The sequence below is a fragment of the Mesoplodon bidens genome, assembly GCF_964165515.1.
Source record: "Mesoplodon bidens genome assembly, chromosome: 3".
Classification (NCBI taxonomy): Eukaryota; Metazoa; Chordata; class Mammalia; order Artiodactyla; family Ziphiidae; genus Mesoplodon; species Mesoplodon bidens.
Window position 1 is genome coordinate 19,911,054 of NC_138178.1, and position 18,017 is coordinate 19,929,070.

Below are 18,017 nucleotides of genomic sequence, written 5' to 3' on the forward strand. Positions count from 1 at the left end.
TATAGATGAAGTCTACTCTCCCTGTGAATACTATGAAAATTTAGCCCCAACTAGTTGCTCTAATAGTAGCCTTCCCCCGTGCCTCTTAAATCCTTATTTTTAATCATGGGCATCATGATTCTCCAGGGACTGTAATCCTCTTCCCTGAGCACTCAAGGCCCTCGTTACTGCTCTTCATCAAAATCAAGAGACGCCAAGGCATACAGAGAATGCACAGGCTCAAGCACACAGACTAGTCTCCAGACAGCCTCCAACTCTTGGAAAATCACTCCCCACGCCAACTGATAAAGCTACGCAAATGCTGATGGAGGACAGAGATTCGTAACCCCTGCCCGTCCTTTCTGCCTTCTTTTCCTAAGAGTACAGTTCAGAAGTGCCACCTAAATCCTAGAACATCCCCTAATGCAGTTTATGTTCTCTGTAAATATCAAAGGCTATGCTTTGGAAATTCGGTCAGTTTGAGAACTGGCAGTCTGGATGTTTTCACTGGCTGGCCCTATCAGTATTTAAATGTTGAAGGTTTATTAGTATTTTTTTGAAGGTTTATTATTAAAAGCTATATTTCCACCTTCTCTGGGGAAAAATAGCTGTAACACTGGGTTGTATTTCCATGGTAACAGTGGTCTGAGGCCCTCAGGAGATGCTCTCCAGTGGACATGGCTACTCTCCTGCCTGCCTGTATTTTCTCTGCCTTCCTCCTGAAATTAGTTGGCTTTGTGATCCTAAACTAAATAAGATACACTCCCTGCATTAAGAAAGTAAACAATGATTGATAGAACGAGAAGGACTTCTTTGAAAAGTTAAGTTTGATCTTTTTGGGCAATAAAGCACATACTTTGAAAAATGAATTAGGGAATTCCCTGGTGGTCCAGTGGTTAGGACTCTCTGCTTTCACTACGAAGGATTCCTGGTCGGGGAGCTAAGATCACGTAAGCCACGCAGCACAGCGCGCCCCCGCCCCCACCCGCCCAAAAAAGAATTATTTATAAAGAACTGTGCTATTTCAAAAGGAGGCTGGGATATTGTGACCGTTTTTTTTTTCTGGTTTCCAAATGTTAGTCACAAAACTGAGTACCCTTTTGTTGGCCACTGTCCCTCAATATTTTTAGGATTAAACTAATACATTTGCAATAGGTATCTCAGGATGAATTTTGTATGAATATAATGAACCTATATAATCTTAGAAATCATTTAATACCAGATTTTATTTTTCCAACACAACCAAAAGTTTTATTAAATAAAATTTTATTGTCTACTGTTTACACTCATGTTGCTGCTATAAAGTACAACAACATACACAGATTCCTAGCATGAATTACTCATTGTTCACCCCCACTGAACTACAGACATTGCTTGAGAATTAGATCTTTGCTTTAGGGATTAAAAAAAAAACATTGGGGCATAGTATCTTGAAGAGTATTCTCAAGTGACGTGTTGGAATTCCAAGGCATAGCCAATACAGTAAAACAGCACCGACTGTGCTGTCCCTGGGAGGAAAGGGGAATGGAAAACAGGCAGAGTAATTATAAGCAGTTGTTTCTGGTGACAGATTTGACTCTGAAAGCTTGATTCTGCTCATCTGGGCTAAGTGGCTGCTTTGAGGAGGAACAAATAAAATGGGGGAGGGTGGGAATGTGGATACTATGAGTTAAAGTATAAAAAGTAATTATATCTAAAATATAGATTAGATATAAACGATCCAGAACTCATTAAATAAGCTCAAAAATACTGGAAAGTGGCAATCTGAACTACATTTATTTTTAAACAAGTGGGGGGAATACTGAGTGTCTTAAATGTTGTGTGCAAAACTGATCCACGTCACCATCTCACCGTCACAACCGAACATGGCAAGGCGGGTACATTGGTTTCCAGCATCACAGGCAACACTGCATGTAGGTTTTTTAATGAATAGTGTAAACTTTAGTGTTAAGGCAGCTGGTACTAATGCTGCACACAGGCTTAGCTCCGTGCCCATTTCAGGAATGAGACGGTCAACACTTGAAAACAAACTGTGAGAGAAGAAAAGGGGTGCCAGCATTATCTGACAAAAACAATGAGTCAAAATATTTTCCCTTTCACACACACAAAAAGAAATACTGGAACATTTAGAAAAACAAAGCACCCATCCCGCCAACTTCAGCCTGTTCCTTAACAAATATTTCAAAATACTGATAAATAATGGTGACTGCAAGCAGAATTCCAGTGCCCGAGCCAATGGCCCCGAGGAAGTCGGCCAACACTGACAGGGCGCCGATGCACAAGCCCCCAAACGCAGCCGCCGTGGGGATGTACCTGGAAGACAAAACCCCGAGTCAGGCAGGGGAGGCCCACGGGGAGGGGCAGCAGGAAGCAGCAGTAACAGGCGGGAGAAAACTGAACTAACGCGCCAGGGGGACCGTCCGCAGTGCCGACGGGTCGTCCAGGGCTGTGCACAGGTATGTGTTGATGAAAGTGATGAAAGGAATGATCTGAGTCCCTGATTTCAAGAAACCAGTGAATAGCCAAGAAAGGCAATACATGATTTTTACAGCAGAAGAGAATCCTCAACTGTGATTTAAGTACTGGAATGTTTAATATTGTTTGTAAGTGGGTAACCTTTAGCTCCCTCTTGTAGATGAAGAGTAAATATCAAAATGCTTTCTAAGTATCAAATTTATGTGACAAGATTTGGATGACCCTATTCAACAGTAATTCAACCTTGGCCACATGTTAGTATCACCTGGAGAACTGTTAAAAATAATGGGATTGTATTTAAAATACTCCAGAGGGGGGCTTCCCTGGTGGCGCAGTGGTTGAGAGTCCGCCTGCCGATGCAGGGGACACGGGTTCGTGCCCCGGTCCGGGAAGATCCCGCATGCTGCGGAGCGGCTGGGCCCGTGAGGCATGGCCGCCGAGCCTGCGCCTCCGGAGCCTGTGCTCCGCAACGGGAGGGACCACAGCAGTGAGAGGCCCGCGTACCGCAAAAAAAAAAAAAACTCCAGAGGGGAAAAAAAGATGGGGGTGAGGGACCATGGATGGGGAAGACAGTAGACGAAACAAGAATGGGAGAAGGATAATGACTAAAGCTGGATACGGTTGGACGCAGGGGTTCATTATACCACTCTGCAATCTATTCCATGTTGTAAATAAATAAAAAGTTTAAAATACCAATGCCTTTTCAACAAATGGCTCTGGAACACTTGGCTATCCACATGGAAAAGAAAGAATCTGGACCCCTATCTCACATGAAACAAAAATGAGCTCAGAGTGATCACAGACCTAAATATAAGAGGATTAATCTTTGTGACCCTGGCTTCTTAGATACAACACCAAAAGCAGCACAGAGAAACCAAAGAAGAAATAGAAAAACTGAACATCAAAATTAAAAATTTGTGCATCAAAGGACACCATCAAGAAAGTGAAAAGACAACCCACAGAATGGGACAAAATATTTGCAAATCATTTACCTGATGAGATACATCCAAAATATTTTTTTAACCTTATAAACAGTAACAAAAAGACAACCCAATTAGAAATTTTAAATGAGCAAAAGAAGAGACATTTCTCCAAAGAACATATTCGAATGGCTAATTAACACATGAAAAGATGCTTAACATCATTACTCATCAGGGAGAAGCAAATCAAAACCACAATGAAAAGGGAAAAACCACAATGAGATACCACTTCATACCAACTAGGTGGCTAAAATCAAAACAAGAATTAATGCTGGTGAGGACGTGCAGCAGCTCCAGACACTGCACCTGGATGCAGAATGGGGCAGCTGCTCTGGAGAAGGGTCTGACAGTTCCTCAACACGTTCAACACAGTTAACACCCAACCCAATAGTTCCACTCTGAGAGAAACGAAAACATATGTCCACACAAAACCTGAACAAGTACGTCCACAACAGCATTATTCATGACAGCCAAAAAGTGGAAACAACCAGAATTTCCGCCAACTGATGAATGGATAGACAAAACGTGGTACATCCATACAAGGGAATATTATTCACGAATAATGAATGAACCCCCAAAACATTATGCTACGTGAAAAAGATAGTCACAAAGGATTACATATAACTCCATTTATATGAAATGTCCAGAAAGGCAAATCTACAGACACTAGATAAAAAGCCTGGGGCTGGGAGGTGGGAGGGTGGGTAGGAATGGAGAATAACTAGTAGGTATAGGGTTTCTTTCCAGGTGATGAAAATGTTTTAAAAATTATACTGTAATGATTACACACTCAGAATATACTAAAAACAAAACAAAACCCCACTAAACTGTATATTTCAAATGAGTAAATTACATGATATGTGAATTATATCTCAATAAACTTATCAAAAAACAAAAAACTGGGGCTTCCCTGGTGGCGCAGTGGTTGAGAGTCCACCTGCCGATGCAGGGGACACGGGTTCATGCCCCGGTCCGGGAAGATCCCACATGCCGCGGAGCAGCTAGGCCCGTGAGCCATGGCCACTGAGCCTGCGCGTCCGGAGCGTGTGCTCCGCAACAGGAGAGGCCACAACAGTGAGAGGCCCGCGTACCAAAAAAACAAAAACAAACAAACAAAAAAACCAAAAAACTGATGCCTGGGACCCACCTCAGACCAAATAAATCACAATTCCTAGAGGCGGGATATCAATATTTTTTAAAAGCTCCCAGGTGATTTTAAGTGCAGCCAGACGAGGATCTCTGACCTACAGCATTTTAACACTGGGCTGAGCAGTGAAGGGAACATCATTTCAATTAAAATAATAATTTAGGTGTCAATTCTGATGTGGAGAACAATTCACTTTTGTGTTAAATGTTGGTTCTTTTGTGTTAAGTACAAGAAAAGTGCTTCAAATATGAATTTAAATAACATCTGAGACCAAATGATAGATTGAAAAACCAAGAACACATGTGTGTATGTAACACACATTCTCTCTCTCCTATCAAAGACTGAGTCTAATGGCCTTCCTTACCTGTTAAGCTCATGAACCATAGAGGTATCCCTGTGGCCCCTCATTACCATTTGCTGTTCTTTAAGCTGTTTAGCTACCTGCAAAGAGAAAAACAACTTTTAAAATCAAACTCTCACCATTTCACTGTTTACTACTAGGTTCTGTGTGAGGTGCTCTCCACAGAAAATACAGGAAGACTGAAGTAGACACTGCCGTATCATAATATTCCCTGAGGCCACAATGCTGCACAACCACATTATCCATACCTTAAGCCAGGGTTTCTCAGTCTCTCCTTAATTATCACCTCCCTAAAGAGAAATTAAATACTAAGGAAGAAGACTTTGTCTGGTAGGGTTGAGCTTTGGATGGTCACAAACCATTGTAAAATCTAAGAATTTTTCACTTTCCAGGAACTACCTGTAGTTTTTAACTCCCTGGGGATGACATTACCTCATTAAGAATGTATGAATTTGAGTTTAAATTACAAAAGGAATTAAGTGTATCAATTACCATTTGACATCTAAAAATTATGAATTTTTTTTTCATTTTCAAATAAACCAAATACTTACATCTTTGGCTGAGGAACCAGACACCTCTATCCACGTCTTAGAAAAGAATGCACATGATCCCAACATGAAGATGATATAAACAACCACATGGACAGGATCCTCAAATATGGCGCCCATGGACTCAGGAGGAGAAAGGTAGTAACAAAGGCCCCCCACTGGGTAAGAACGAGCAGGTCCTCCCCCACTGACGTCCTATAGAACAAGAATAAAAAACACAAATGGTCACATTTCTGTGACTTTTCAAACTCCTCAAAAATTATGACAATGTTCTAAGCTCAAAGCACCTACAGCTAATGATTCTACGTAACTTAAAGGATTTACTTTTGTGTCTGATATCGTCACTCTTACAAAATTATATAGTGAGTAAAAAGAAAATTATACAGTGAGTGTCTATTACGTAAAAGACATTGTGAATATATTAACAGAAGAGCAATTTTTAAAAAAAATGATAATACTTCTACAAGAAGAATCTTCCTTCTCTTCCTGAAGACAGGAATAGATCACATCAATCTCTGATAACATTTAGAGTCAGAAATTTTATGAACTATGTAAGAGTACACACATATTCTTTCACTTCAAGGTATGCTATTAAGAATACAATCAACTGAAATATTAACAGAAGACTAACGACTCACTGCCTAAACTTTATATGATTTGTATATTGTAAAGAGTAGTCTTTTAAGAAGTATAAAGTGTTTTTTTATCCACACAAACATTTAAGAATTTTTATAGTAAAAGAAATGGGAATAGCATGTATTTGCTCATATTAAATAAAAGTTCTGCGCATAGAGGGTGGGAAAGCAATTTTTGGATGCAATGATTAAAATGTCTGGTTCCTGAATTTACAATTTCCAAATGATTCATTTACTGTGCCCCTAGAATCACTGATTCCAAATCAAAAGCCCTGACAAATTAAACTTCCCAATAGCTCTCTCACTAAAAAAAATCTCATTAAGATCACAACACGATCTATACAACCACTCAGTGCATTTATTACTGTGAAATTATCATAGTAATAATGACTGCCAGACTGTTAGCTCATGAGGCGAGGGACAGTCCCTCCCCTCACCACAGGCAATCCAATTTCTGTTAAATGGAAAAGGAGTCCAGCTGACCCCTGAACAACGAGGGGGTTAGGGCACCGACCCTCCACGAAGTCGAAATCCACATATAAGTTACTGTTACTCTTCTGCGTACATGGCTCCTCCGTATCCGCGGTTCTGCATCACAGGATTCAACCCGCTGCAGACCATGCAGTACTGAAGTGTTTACTACTGAAAAAAAACCTGCATCTAAATGAACCCGTACAGCTCAAACCCATGTTCAAGGGTCAACTATTCCGGATAAAGGAAATCATACTTCCTTCAACTGCCTTTGAAGAACTAGTCTCATCCCATTAAACTTTACATTTTAAAAAATGGCCTTCAGTAACAGCAGAAAGATACGTCACTACAACTTACAATACAAAAGGTAGCACGTTAAGACAAATGCATAGGATAAGCACCGTATTTCAGGAAGGACTGTAAAAAAAAAATAATTCTTTGGGGGAATACAAATTCTAGAATTACATATTCTGAAAACAATAAAGGCTCTTACTCTTCTCTAATTATGTAGTTTTAAGGGGGAAAAAACATTCCTTGGTCAGGTGAAAATTTAAACCAGTGAAAATTCAATCCTGGACTTCCCTGGTGGCCCAGTGGTTAAGGATCTGCCTGCCAATGCATGGGACACGGGTTTGATCCCTGGTCCGGGAAGATCCCACATGGCACGGAGCAACTAAGCCCGTGCGCCATAACTACTGAGCCTGCACTCTAGAGCTCACGCGCCGCAACTACTGAAGCCCGCGCGCTCTCGGGCCCACGTGCCGCAACTACTGAGCCATGTGCTGCAACTACTGAAGCCGGTGCGCCTAGAGCCTGGGCTCCGCAACAAGAGAAGCCCACGCACCGCAACTAGAGAAAGCCCATCCCGCACGCAGTAACGAAGACCCAACGCAGCTAGAAAAAAAAAAAAAAAAATTCAATCCTACAATAACTCACACCTCAATCACCGTGTAGCTGGACTGCTTTAGGAGCTATGATGAACATCTATAAAGAGGAAGGCAGAATTTACTGGATTCCATTTCTAGCAACTGTTCTCTCTTCCATATAGTTAGTATGTGCCTTTCTTATTTACTGCCATTTGGGCCATGAAAAATGGCGGGGGAGGCAGGAGAGGATGATTTCGGTATCCTGTATAATCAGCAAATAGCTTCTTTGAAAACAGCATTATTCTAGGCAATAGTGGAATAAGATGACGAAACAGGGAATCACTCCCATAAGAGCAACTGTGGTTTTAACCTTAAAGGTCACCCAAGCGAGATGTGAAACTGCTTCCTAGACGTGAAAGAGTGCAAAGTACTCTGCCCACCTTCGTTTTACAACGCTTACAGCTTTACCGCTCTTCCGAATACCCGATAAACCGTGCTACAGGTCAGTGAGTCTGGAAATGCTATGTACAGCAACTGCTTCAATTCTGGCTCATGTCTTTCAGTTGAGAGCATGCAATGCAACCCACAATACATCTGAATACTCAGAATAAATAATGAAATACTCACAGCCCACTGTCCTAGTAAATTTACTAACACGTTGCCACTAAATCGAACTGACAGCATCTGGGAAATAACGTACAGGTTGGACACCAGGGCCGACTGCAGGATGATGGGGATGTTGGACGTGTAGAAGAGCTTGATGGGGTAGCTGCTGTACTGCCCTCGGTACCGGGCCGACTTAATGGGCAGGTCCACGCGAAACCCCTGCAAAAGGAAGCTTGGGAGTAAGGCGGAGGGGCTGCACGTACCACGACTCCAGAGGAGGCAAACAGTCACAGGAGGGACGATGCACAGGCGGTGCTAACAAACTTTCCCTTCCACAGAGATACACGGAAAGAGAAATCCTCGTCTATTTCACTGTCACTAATATTTTGCACCTCAGAGTCTAAACGATGGAATTATTTGCCGAACTAGATTTGGAAACACTGACTTAGCTGCGAACATTTCAAGTGGTATTCTCCTCTTTCAGAGCAAAATAAAAATCCACACTCCACTTAACTTCAGCGAAGAAAGTATACTCACCTGAAAATATATAACAACAGCAAACACGAAAACTGTAGCAATGAGGTTCATGAGATTGGGTAAATTCTGACGATAGAAAGCCTCCCTTAGAGCTCGAACTTTGTCTGTCCTGGTGGCCAGTAAATGAAAGAGAGCTATGACTGCACCCTCAAACTCCGTACCTGATAAATCAAGATAGAAATCGGCTGTAGCTTCATTACCCAAAGTTGTCCCAAAAGTCAAAACAAATAACCTTGAAGCTCCAGTACAAGGCAGAAATGTGAGTCAAAATAATTCATCTATGTTTATGATACAGCCATGTGTGGAGCTTCTAAAAAATAATTACATCATTGAGGCAAATGTCTTTTTTTTTTCACAAATCTGACGTTTTCTCAAGAGACTATTCTTGATGAAAACAGACAAAGTAGAATAAACCAAAGCAAATATTTCGTTCATAATGATTTGCCTCACCTTTACTTTAGGGAAGGGAAAAGAACATTTGGAGGTGGGGTGGGGGGAGATGGGGAAAAGAAGCAGCAAAGCAGAATAAAGATGTCCGAGTTGAAAGACAGACATTACCCTACCAAGCTTGCCTTTAATTCATTTTACTAAGTATATGAATAAACCATCACCGCTATTTTCTTAAGGCTGGGACCAGGTTAGATGTTAACCATTACAAATCTTGGATGGCATTTGAGAGAAGTGGAGATGCATAAGGGGAAACACAATGAAATGTTTCATAATTTAGGTGCTATTACAAAGCCAAGGAGAACAGCAGCAAAAGTACTAGTACTCCCTGATGATGCAATAAATAATGGTTTTTTTAATCTGAAATCCACTACCTTTTTATCCCTCTAGGAATGCTGAAATCGGTCAAAATCAATGACTTCTGCAACAATGGCTTAGGCAAATAAAATTTTTTAAATGTTTGCAACCACTGAAATTTTAAATGAGCAGAGGCTAAATTTTAGATACTATTCTTTCTGAAGCAACAGTTCATACTCCACCAATCTCTGCTTATCAGCTTTGGAACACCTGACATCCGCCGTCGCCTGGGACAGCAAACCAGGGCGTCTGTCGGCAGTCCCGCTCCACCACCTCGTGCTCCTCTCAGCACACACCCGGCCAAACCCGTGCAGTTGCGTCCCTGTGCGTTGTACCTCTGCCAGTGTTAATGGTAGTGGGACTAAAGGCCTTCCACACAATGGTTTCACAGATGTTGGTGGCAATAAAGAGGGAAATCCCAGACCCCAAGCCGTAACCCTTCTGTAGCAGCTCATCTAACAGCAGCACAATCAAACCAGCAACAAACAACTGTGGGGAAAGAAATGCAAGTAAGCTGAAGCAAGAATAAACTCAGAAAGGGGCAGTGAACACCATTGACTACTTTCAAAGTACAGGCATTTTCAACACTAAAACCTAGTCGATGCAGTATCACTATTATGACACCCTGCATCTAACCCAATTTAGTTTCATCAGAAGCCAGTTTTGCAAATAAGAGGACTGGAAATGTTGTTACATTATAAAGCAGACATTTTGACTTTTAAAGTATATTTATATTTCTCTCATAATGTTTAAAGAAGACCTATTGAAAAGCACCCTAAAACAAAAATGTTCACAACTGTAGCATTTATGACAGCAAGAAACTGAAAAGCATTCCAAATAGCTTCAAGTAAAAGACCAAATGAATTATGATACAGTAACAAGATGCAATTTTATAGGCTATTAAAGGAAAAGCATGTGAACTATGCTGATACATTTTTAAGTACTATAGATTTTATATATGTGTATTATATATAATATAAAATATATAATAGAATAAGTCAAAAAGTAGAGCACAAATATGTACACAGATTATAACAATGTAAAAATGCATTCAATACATACAGTGACAAAAACTTAATGTAAACCTGAAAACAATGAAGGGTTCACCAGGTTCTTAAGTTCATGATTTCTTTTTAAAAAAAAGAAAGCCTACTAACTTTATGTGAAATTGAAAATTCTTAATTTTCCTCTTGGAGAAAACATCAGTAAAAGTATGTATCAATTAGAAATAATCCATAGCTTTGTAAGTGACCTCTTTGGTCATGTGACTCCTTCCCCACACTTCAGTAACCTAATCAAGGGGGGAAGAAAATGTGCTTCTAGGTCCCCAATCTCACACCTGTCCCCACTTCAAAGACACCCTCCTACAGACGTGAAGAGATGCCCCTTCCATTCCTCCCAGCTCTGAAGCCTCCCACCCTCGTTCCTTAACTCAGTTCACCCAATATCCCTGTTAAGAAAGAGAAAACTACAGTACAACGTTTGAAGCGTGCTTACCTTACCGTGTTTTTTCTTTTCCTTAACTGTCATTTCAATGGCTGTACAGAGCCTAACTTGTCTGTTTACAATCTTTAAGTTTGAATTTCAATGGACTGTAAAAAAGGTAAAATTCTCAAAACTCCTAAGAGAGCTCACAAATTCTTTACTGTTTGAAAACCAAGTTTACCAATTTGACAAGATAAAAGACAAGTTAGGACTTAACTACTGAGATTTTATTTTGACCACAGTTATGTAACAAGTACATACTCCCCATCAGAAATACAGAAGCCCGCCCTCTACAGGGCATGATAGCTGTCCATAAACCATCAGCCAACCAGACAGTGTTATCATGGACTTGTAATTAAATGACCTGTCCAAGGTCACACAGGCAGCTCTGAAACAACGATAATTCTCCAAACCCCTGTTCACACCAATGCCCATCAGACTAGAGGGTGATTCATTTATATGTGGTGAAAATCAAACTCATGCTTCTCTAACTGGACAAAGGAATTACAGAGAAACCTAAATGAGAAATGGTTTCTATAACTAAAGGATAAAAGATGGTGAAAAAAAGCATGCATGCCTATGCAGGGAATGAGAAATCAGAAACTGACAGCATCTCATTGACTAGAACAGTTGATAAAAAAACTGAATACTAATTGCATGCCTTCTAGAATGTTCAATACATATGAATCTCTAAAGTATGTATAAAAATAACACTTTAAGATTTCAACCTTGCTCATGCGTGCACGCACACACACACAACTCAGTTTGACAAAATAATACTAACCTCTACTATGTGCCATGCACACTGATACTCTCTACTCTTTTTTACAATTTTAATCAAGACCCACTATTTAGATTCCAAAACTCACTAGTGGAAAAACACTGACCATGTGAATGAAACAAGAATAATTAAGGTGAGAAATACCTTACATAACAGCATGCAAACAGTTTTCAAAACCTCTAGGTGGAAACACACTGATCTAATCACATCTCTTTAGCAAATCTACACATTTTCAATGTTAGCAAAGCCTTAAAAAGATGCAATGGGTCACTACCTACCTATGATCAAATGTGAAAAATTTCTCTATATATTAACACTAGAAGGATTAACCACAAGACAAATATTTGTGCACCAGAATTTATGTAAACAACTTAGTATATACCCACTTCACTTGTTTCGTTCCAGAAATTTAACTATTCCTTGATTTCTGGTACGGAAAAAAATTAAAATAGCTTAACTCCATTTTTTATCAATTCAAATTCATAACTGACTTCATAAGAAGTCAATACTTTCACTAACTAACCCAGAACTGGTCAGCTGAGGTTCCTTAAGAATATAAATACACCCTTACTAAAATACTAGAAAAATTTTACTGATGCATAATGTTCTAAGAGCTAGATGCCAATTTTGAGTGTCTTTTAGAAAGCAGGGTTATTCTAACTATGGGTCATAAAGCAAATGCTGTAAAGAAACAAAATAAGGCAAAAATTGGTGTATCAGTATCCTCATGCCAAAGAACTGAAAGATACTAAAACCAGTTTTCAGAGGATCTTCCTTCCCATCCATTGCAACTCTTCTTCCTCTAATTCCCTGGGGTTATAAATTTGCCAGTCAAGGTGTTTTTTTTTTTGTTTTTTTTTTTTTTAATGTTCTTACTTTTTCTTTTTGGCCACACTACGTGGCCTGTGAAACTTCTCTGACCAGGGATCGAACCCGTGTCCCCTGCAGTGGAAGCACGGAGTCTTAACCACTGGACCACCAGGGAAGTCCCAAGGTGTGTTTTAAATGGAGAAATAATGACAAAGTTTTCCTTTAAAGAAGTGTACCTTATACCAAATGGGAACTCACTGGGGCTCAGAAAACTACCTAATAGTCCATTAAAGATTCCTCCCCTGGTTAAAAGATGAAATATTTCCATTTCATTAGAAAAGCCCTGTGATATGCGATATGTGTTAATGATGCCCAATAAATACCTCAACAATCCCAATCTCCTTGTTCTGAATCATACTCACTAAACAATCTTCTTACTATGATTTGTTTCCTATATAAGATTTCCTATAAAAAAAAAAAAGATGGTCAAGCATGCCAATCCGAAATGGTTGTATTTCTCAATGTATATATATACTAATAAACTGGTGTTTTAGTTTAAACTATTTTTCTGACTTTGATCCTTTTGACCATTAAAAAAGTTTTTTCCTAAATTAATCCTAATTTCGTAGAGTGAACAAGAGGCATCTCCAAGATAACCAGGACTCTAGACGTTCAGTGTTTAACTTAAGCAAGCTTCTTTTCAAAATCCAGTAAATAACTATTATATAACTTAAGTACAGTCCATTCCTGGGTAACTTCTCTAAAGGATTTTTAAGGACTACATTAGAGAAATATCTTCCAAACTTTACACATTTTAAGATACTTAGTAGAGGGAAAATCATGTTGGCCTTTAAAAATTCCATTCCAAAATATCCATTTAAAAAATCCATAGGATATATATATGTGTGTCTATATGGTATATCACTTACTGTAAGATACTATTATTTGTAACACTATTATGTGCGTCATTAAGAAAGGAAAAAATACTTCAATTAAACTATGACACAACAACCTATTACAAAGAATTTTTTATTTTCTACTTATAAAAAAGTTTAGACTTAGACATAGATGTTTATCATCTAACTTGCTCTTTCTGTGCCTCTGTTTATACGCAATAACTCTTCATTTCAATAACAAATCACAGCAGACTGTTGGAAGACATTTTAAACAGCAGTTAAATTCAACGACATGTTTTATCAACAATGCATATAACCAAGTGATATAAGGATGATATAAACAGCTTTGACCAAGTTGACGTACACATGCAGGCAATGCCTACCATCACGACCGCCACCTGGCTGACCGCACGTGTGACCGCATCAACTCTAAGAAAACATCCTGATTTCAAAGACATCAAAATGTGAAAAATGTGCATCTTAGAATCAGTGAAATACAGTTGATTGATCCATAATTCTTTATTAGACATCTACGGGGCTATTACAATAAATTTTAATTTTCAACATCAACACAACTTATACATGTCATTTCAATAAAGTAAGAAAATGAGTATATCAATCACCTAAAGAATTGTTTCAAAAGAAAAAAAGGAACAAACATTTTTGTTATCCATATGAAAAATTGTATTTCTTACCTGAATGATGATAAGGAGACAGATTCCAGCACCCATTTCAGCGGGATCCCCATACATGCCCGTCATGACATACACAATGGCTTGCCCAATGGTAATGATCATACCAAATACTGACAAAAATTGGGGGAAAAGGAGTACATGCTTATAACCAAAGACAAAAAAAAGACTAGAAAAACATCTTTGCCACAAAATTGTCAAATTTGGAAAAGGCTCTTTATTAATTGTATTGATGCTCACGTTTCTGAGCTCCATTGAATAGGGCTCTATCTTTGGGTGTATCTCCAACTTCAATGATTTTGGCTCCAGCTAACAACTGCATAATCAAACCAGATGTTACAATTGGGGAGATACCCAACTCCATTAACGTTCCTGTAAAGGAAGGGGAAAAAAGTAAATAATCTTTACGATATCCAATACAGATTAATTTAGAAGAGTCCCAGTCCTTAATTATGTCTATGAAATACATGTTAAATGTTAACAAGCACATTTTCATTTCCTAAACATTAACTGCTAAAAAAACCCTCTCATTTATTAACACAACCTCACAACAATGCATTGAATCAAAATTACTATAAATACTACCAAAATGTAAATTTCTATGAATTCTAAACTTAAATTGTTAAAGAAATCCTTTGAAAGAAATTGTCCAAGATTTCTGTCCAAATCACTATTTTTAAAATTTACACTAAACATTTTAATGCAGGACTTTAAAAGCCCAAAAATTAAATAACAAGTTAATAAAAAGATGATATTTAAGAATATCTGTGGGGCTTCCCTGGTGGTGCAGTGGTTGAGAGTCCACCTGCTGATGCAGTCGACATGGGTTCGTGCCCCGGTCCGGGAAGATCCCACATGCCACGGAGCGGCTGGGCCCGTGAGCCATGGCCGCTGAGCCTGCGCATCCGGAGCCTGTGCTCCGCAACGGGAGAGGCCACAGCAGTGAGAGGCCCACGTACCAGAAAAAAAAAAAAAAAAAAGAATATCTGAGACTCTCCTAATTCAAAATATAAAATTATGTAGAAAGTCATCAAAATCAATGTTGTAGAATATTGAGCATCATGAAAAATGTTAATGACATAGTGGATAGGAAAAATATTAAAAAATAGCATGTACAGTTTGATTTCATTTAAATATTTAAGTGGAAAATCATTTCCTGTTATTTTAGTCTGGTTATCAAGATGTTTCTATTGTTAATGAACTTATCTACGAAGCAGACTCACAGACATAGAGAACAGACTTGTGGTTGCCAAGGGGGAGGGGGTTGGGAGAAGGACAGATTGGGAGTTTGGGATGAGCAGACGCAAACTATTATATACAGAATGGATAAACAACAAGGTCCTACTGGATAGCACAGGGAACTATATTCAATATCCTGTGATAAACCATAATGGAAACGAATATGAAAAAGAATGTATATATGTGTAACTGAATCACTTTGCTGTACAGCAGAAATTATCACAACATTGTAAATCAACTATACTTGAATAAAATAAATTTTTAAAAAAGATGGCATCTTAAATGGATTCTTCATGTTTTCTCAGATACTTCCTCAATGGTAAAAGATAAAAATATGTCTTATCGTTAAAGCTGGTAGGCAGGTAGGTAGATTTCTTTTTATATCAAATCACCAAAATTTAAGACTGTCAAATGGATCTAGTCCAAAAATTAATCCAGTTAAGCTTTAATGAACATTTCATTTAGGAAATATGGCACTTCCACTCAGTAGGGAAAAGGATAAATGGACCTTGGCAAATAACTGGCCATTTATAGAAAATTAAGCCTAGATTCCTTATCTCATGACTTACATTAAAATAAAGGCCACAGATTTAGAAAATATAACCATAAAAGACAAAATACAAAAGTTCCAGAAGTGAGTATGCTTATAATCTTGGAAAAGAAAAAGCCTTTCTAAGCCTTTCTATAACAAAATACATAAAGGCCACAAGCAAAAAGATGGACGATATGATTAGATACAACTACGAAACCTCCACGTGGCAAAAGACAGGGTAATAGTTAAAAATGTTCGGGGCTTCCCTGGTGGCGCAGTGGTTGAGAATCTGCCTGCTAATGCAGGGGACACGGGTTCGAGCCCTGGTCTGGGAGGATCCCACATGCCGTGGAGCAACTAGGCCCGTGAGCCACAACTACTGAGCCTGCGCGTCTGGAGCCTGTGCTCCCCAACAAGAGAGGCCGCGATAGTGAGAGGCCCGCGCACCGCGATGAAGAGTAGCCCCCGCTTGCCACAACTAGAGAAAGCCCTTGCACAGAAACGAAGACCCAACACAGCAAAAATAAATTTAAAAAAAAAAAAAAAAAAATGTTCGAACACAAGTAACAAAGAGCTCGTATGTCTAAAGGGCAAAGAATTCTTACAAATGAATTTTAAAATGAACAAACAGCAGTGAAATAAGTCAGAGAAAGACAAATACTATATGATATCACTTACAAGTGCAATCTAAAAAATACAACAAACTAGTGAATATAACAAGAAAAGAAGTGGACTCACGGATACAGAGAACAAACTAGAGGTTACCAGTGGGGGTGGGTGGGGGCAATATAGGGTGGGGAGTGGGAGGTTAAAACTACTGGGTATAAGACAGCCTCAAGGGTGTGTTGTACAACACAGGGAATATAGCCCCCCCCAAAAAAATAGAAAAATAAAAAGAGATAAATGGCATGGCCACTCCCAATAATGCTCTTTTCTCAGGAAAATACCAACAACATAGGAGGAAACCCCAGCACCCAAATCTGTACTATGTAACCCTGAAACTGTAACCAAAGCTGGCTGGGTCTGGTGGAAATCTTGGTAATTTCTAATTCTGAACTGAGAACTGAAGAACTCAGGAGTTGTTGAAGCTAGATCACAAAGACAAGGTTCCCTGTCCCTGCTGCTGAGGTCTGAAAGCTGGTTCTCTCTCCACAAGGTTTAGTTGTTCTACCTCCTCTTTGGGTTCCAAAAAATGACTAGTATCCTTCCAGTAAATTCCATTTCTGTGTTTAAACCAGTCAGTCATTTCCTATGACTTATAACAAGTCCACTCACAGAAGAAATACAAATATTCAATAAAAACATAAGATGATGTTCAAGCTCACCAACACATAAAGAAATACAGCTTAAATAACAGATACCAATTTTTACCTGTCTAACACAAAGACTAAAGGACAAGTATTATCCACTGTTGGAAGAGAAATGGTCATTTTCATATACCATAGCAGAGTGTGTAAAATAATTCAAAGCTTTTGGAAGACAATTTAACAATATCTATCAAAAATTTAAGTGTACATTCCTTGTAAACAAACAGTTAAACTTCTAGAAATTCATTCTATTAAAAACTTACAGAAGAGTGTGATAGTAATCATGGTAGCATTGATTATAATGACATAAAATTGGGAAAAAAACTACATGTATGACAGCAGATCCTACAGGCCTTGGGGTCATACCTAAACCACACTCCTTACTGTCCACAAGCCTCATAATCTGGCTCTTGGATTCATCTGCAGCATCGTGTCCTACCACATTTCCCCTTTCCTTTTTTCTTCCAATCACACCACCCTCCTCATTGTTCTTGGAACACATTAAGCATACTCGCACCTCAGGGCCTTTGCACCTGCTATTCCCTGGGGGAAGGTTCCTCCCCCAGATCTTCACACGGCCTTCTCTCATGTCCTGCAGGTCTCTGCTCAAATGTCCCTTCCCCCTCCCAAGATACAGTTCATGTAGAGTCTACCTCCCCAAATAGAGTAACATAAACTCCACGACAACAGCATCACTGTCTTGATCACTGCTCTAATCTCAGCACCTAGCACAAAGCTCCACTCATAGGAAGAACTCAATAAATACCTGAATGAATGATTAAAGAAATCATGGCACATCCATATAATGCAGTAGTATATGGCCATCCAATAAAATAGGTCATCCAAGATATTAAGTAAACACACCA

General features: G+C 39.1%; 1 protein-coding gene across 13 annotated transcripts in view; it reads right to left on the reverse strand.

Annotated features, from left to right (window-relative positions):
- Positions 1-1,228: 1,228 nt before the first annotated feature.
- Positions 1,229-18,017, reverse strand: part of SEC61A2 (SEC61 translocon subunit alpha 2) — a 28,354-nt gene continuing 11,565 nt past the window's right edge. For 8 of the 13 annotated variants that reach the window (XM_081230108.1, XM_081230105.1, XM_081230103.1 and 5 more), the window contains 8 exons: positions 14,314-14,445; positions 14,077-14,186; positions 9,745-9,898; positions 8,606-8,766; positions 8,090-8,287; positions 5,494-5,685; positions 4,946-5,022; positions 1,229-2,292 (listed from right to left, as the gene is read on the reverse strand). In XM_081230108.1, the coding sequence (XP_081086234.1) occupies positions 2,106-2,292; positions 4,946-5,022; positions 5,494-5,685; positions 8,090-8,287; positions 8,606-8,766; positions 9,745-9,898; positions 14,077-14,186; positions 14,314-14,445 (1,211 nt within the window). In that variant the 3' untranslated portion in view covers positions 1,229-2,105. Of the gene's footprint in view, positions 2,293-4,945; positions 5,023-5,493; positions 5,686-8,089; positions 8,288-8,605; positions 8,767-9,744; positions 9,899-13,549; positions 13,824-14,076; positions 14,187-14,313; positions 14,446-18,017 lie in introns of those variants that run through there. The other 5 variants (XM_081230107.1, XM_081230110.1, XM_081230101.1 and 2 more) reach the window with 5 other exon arrangements.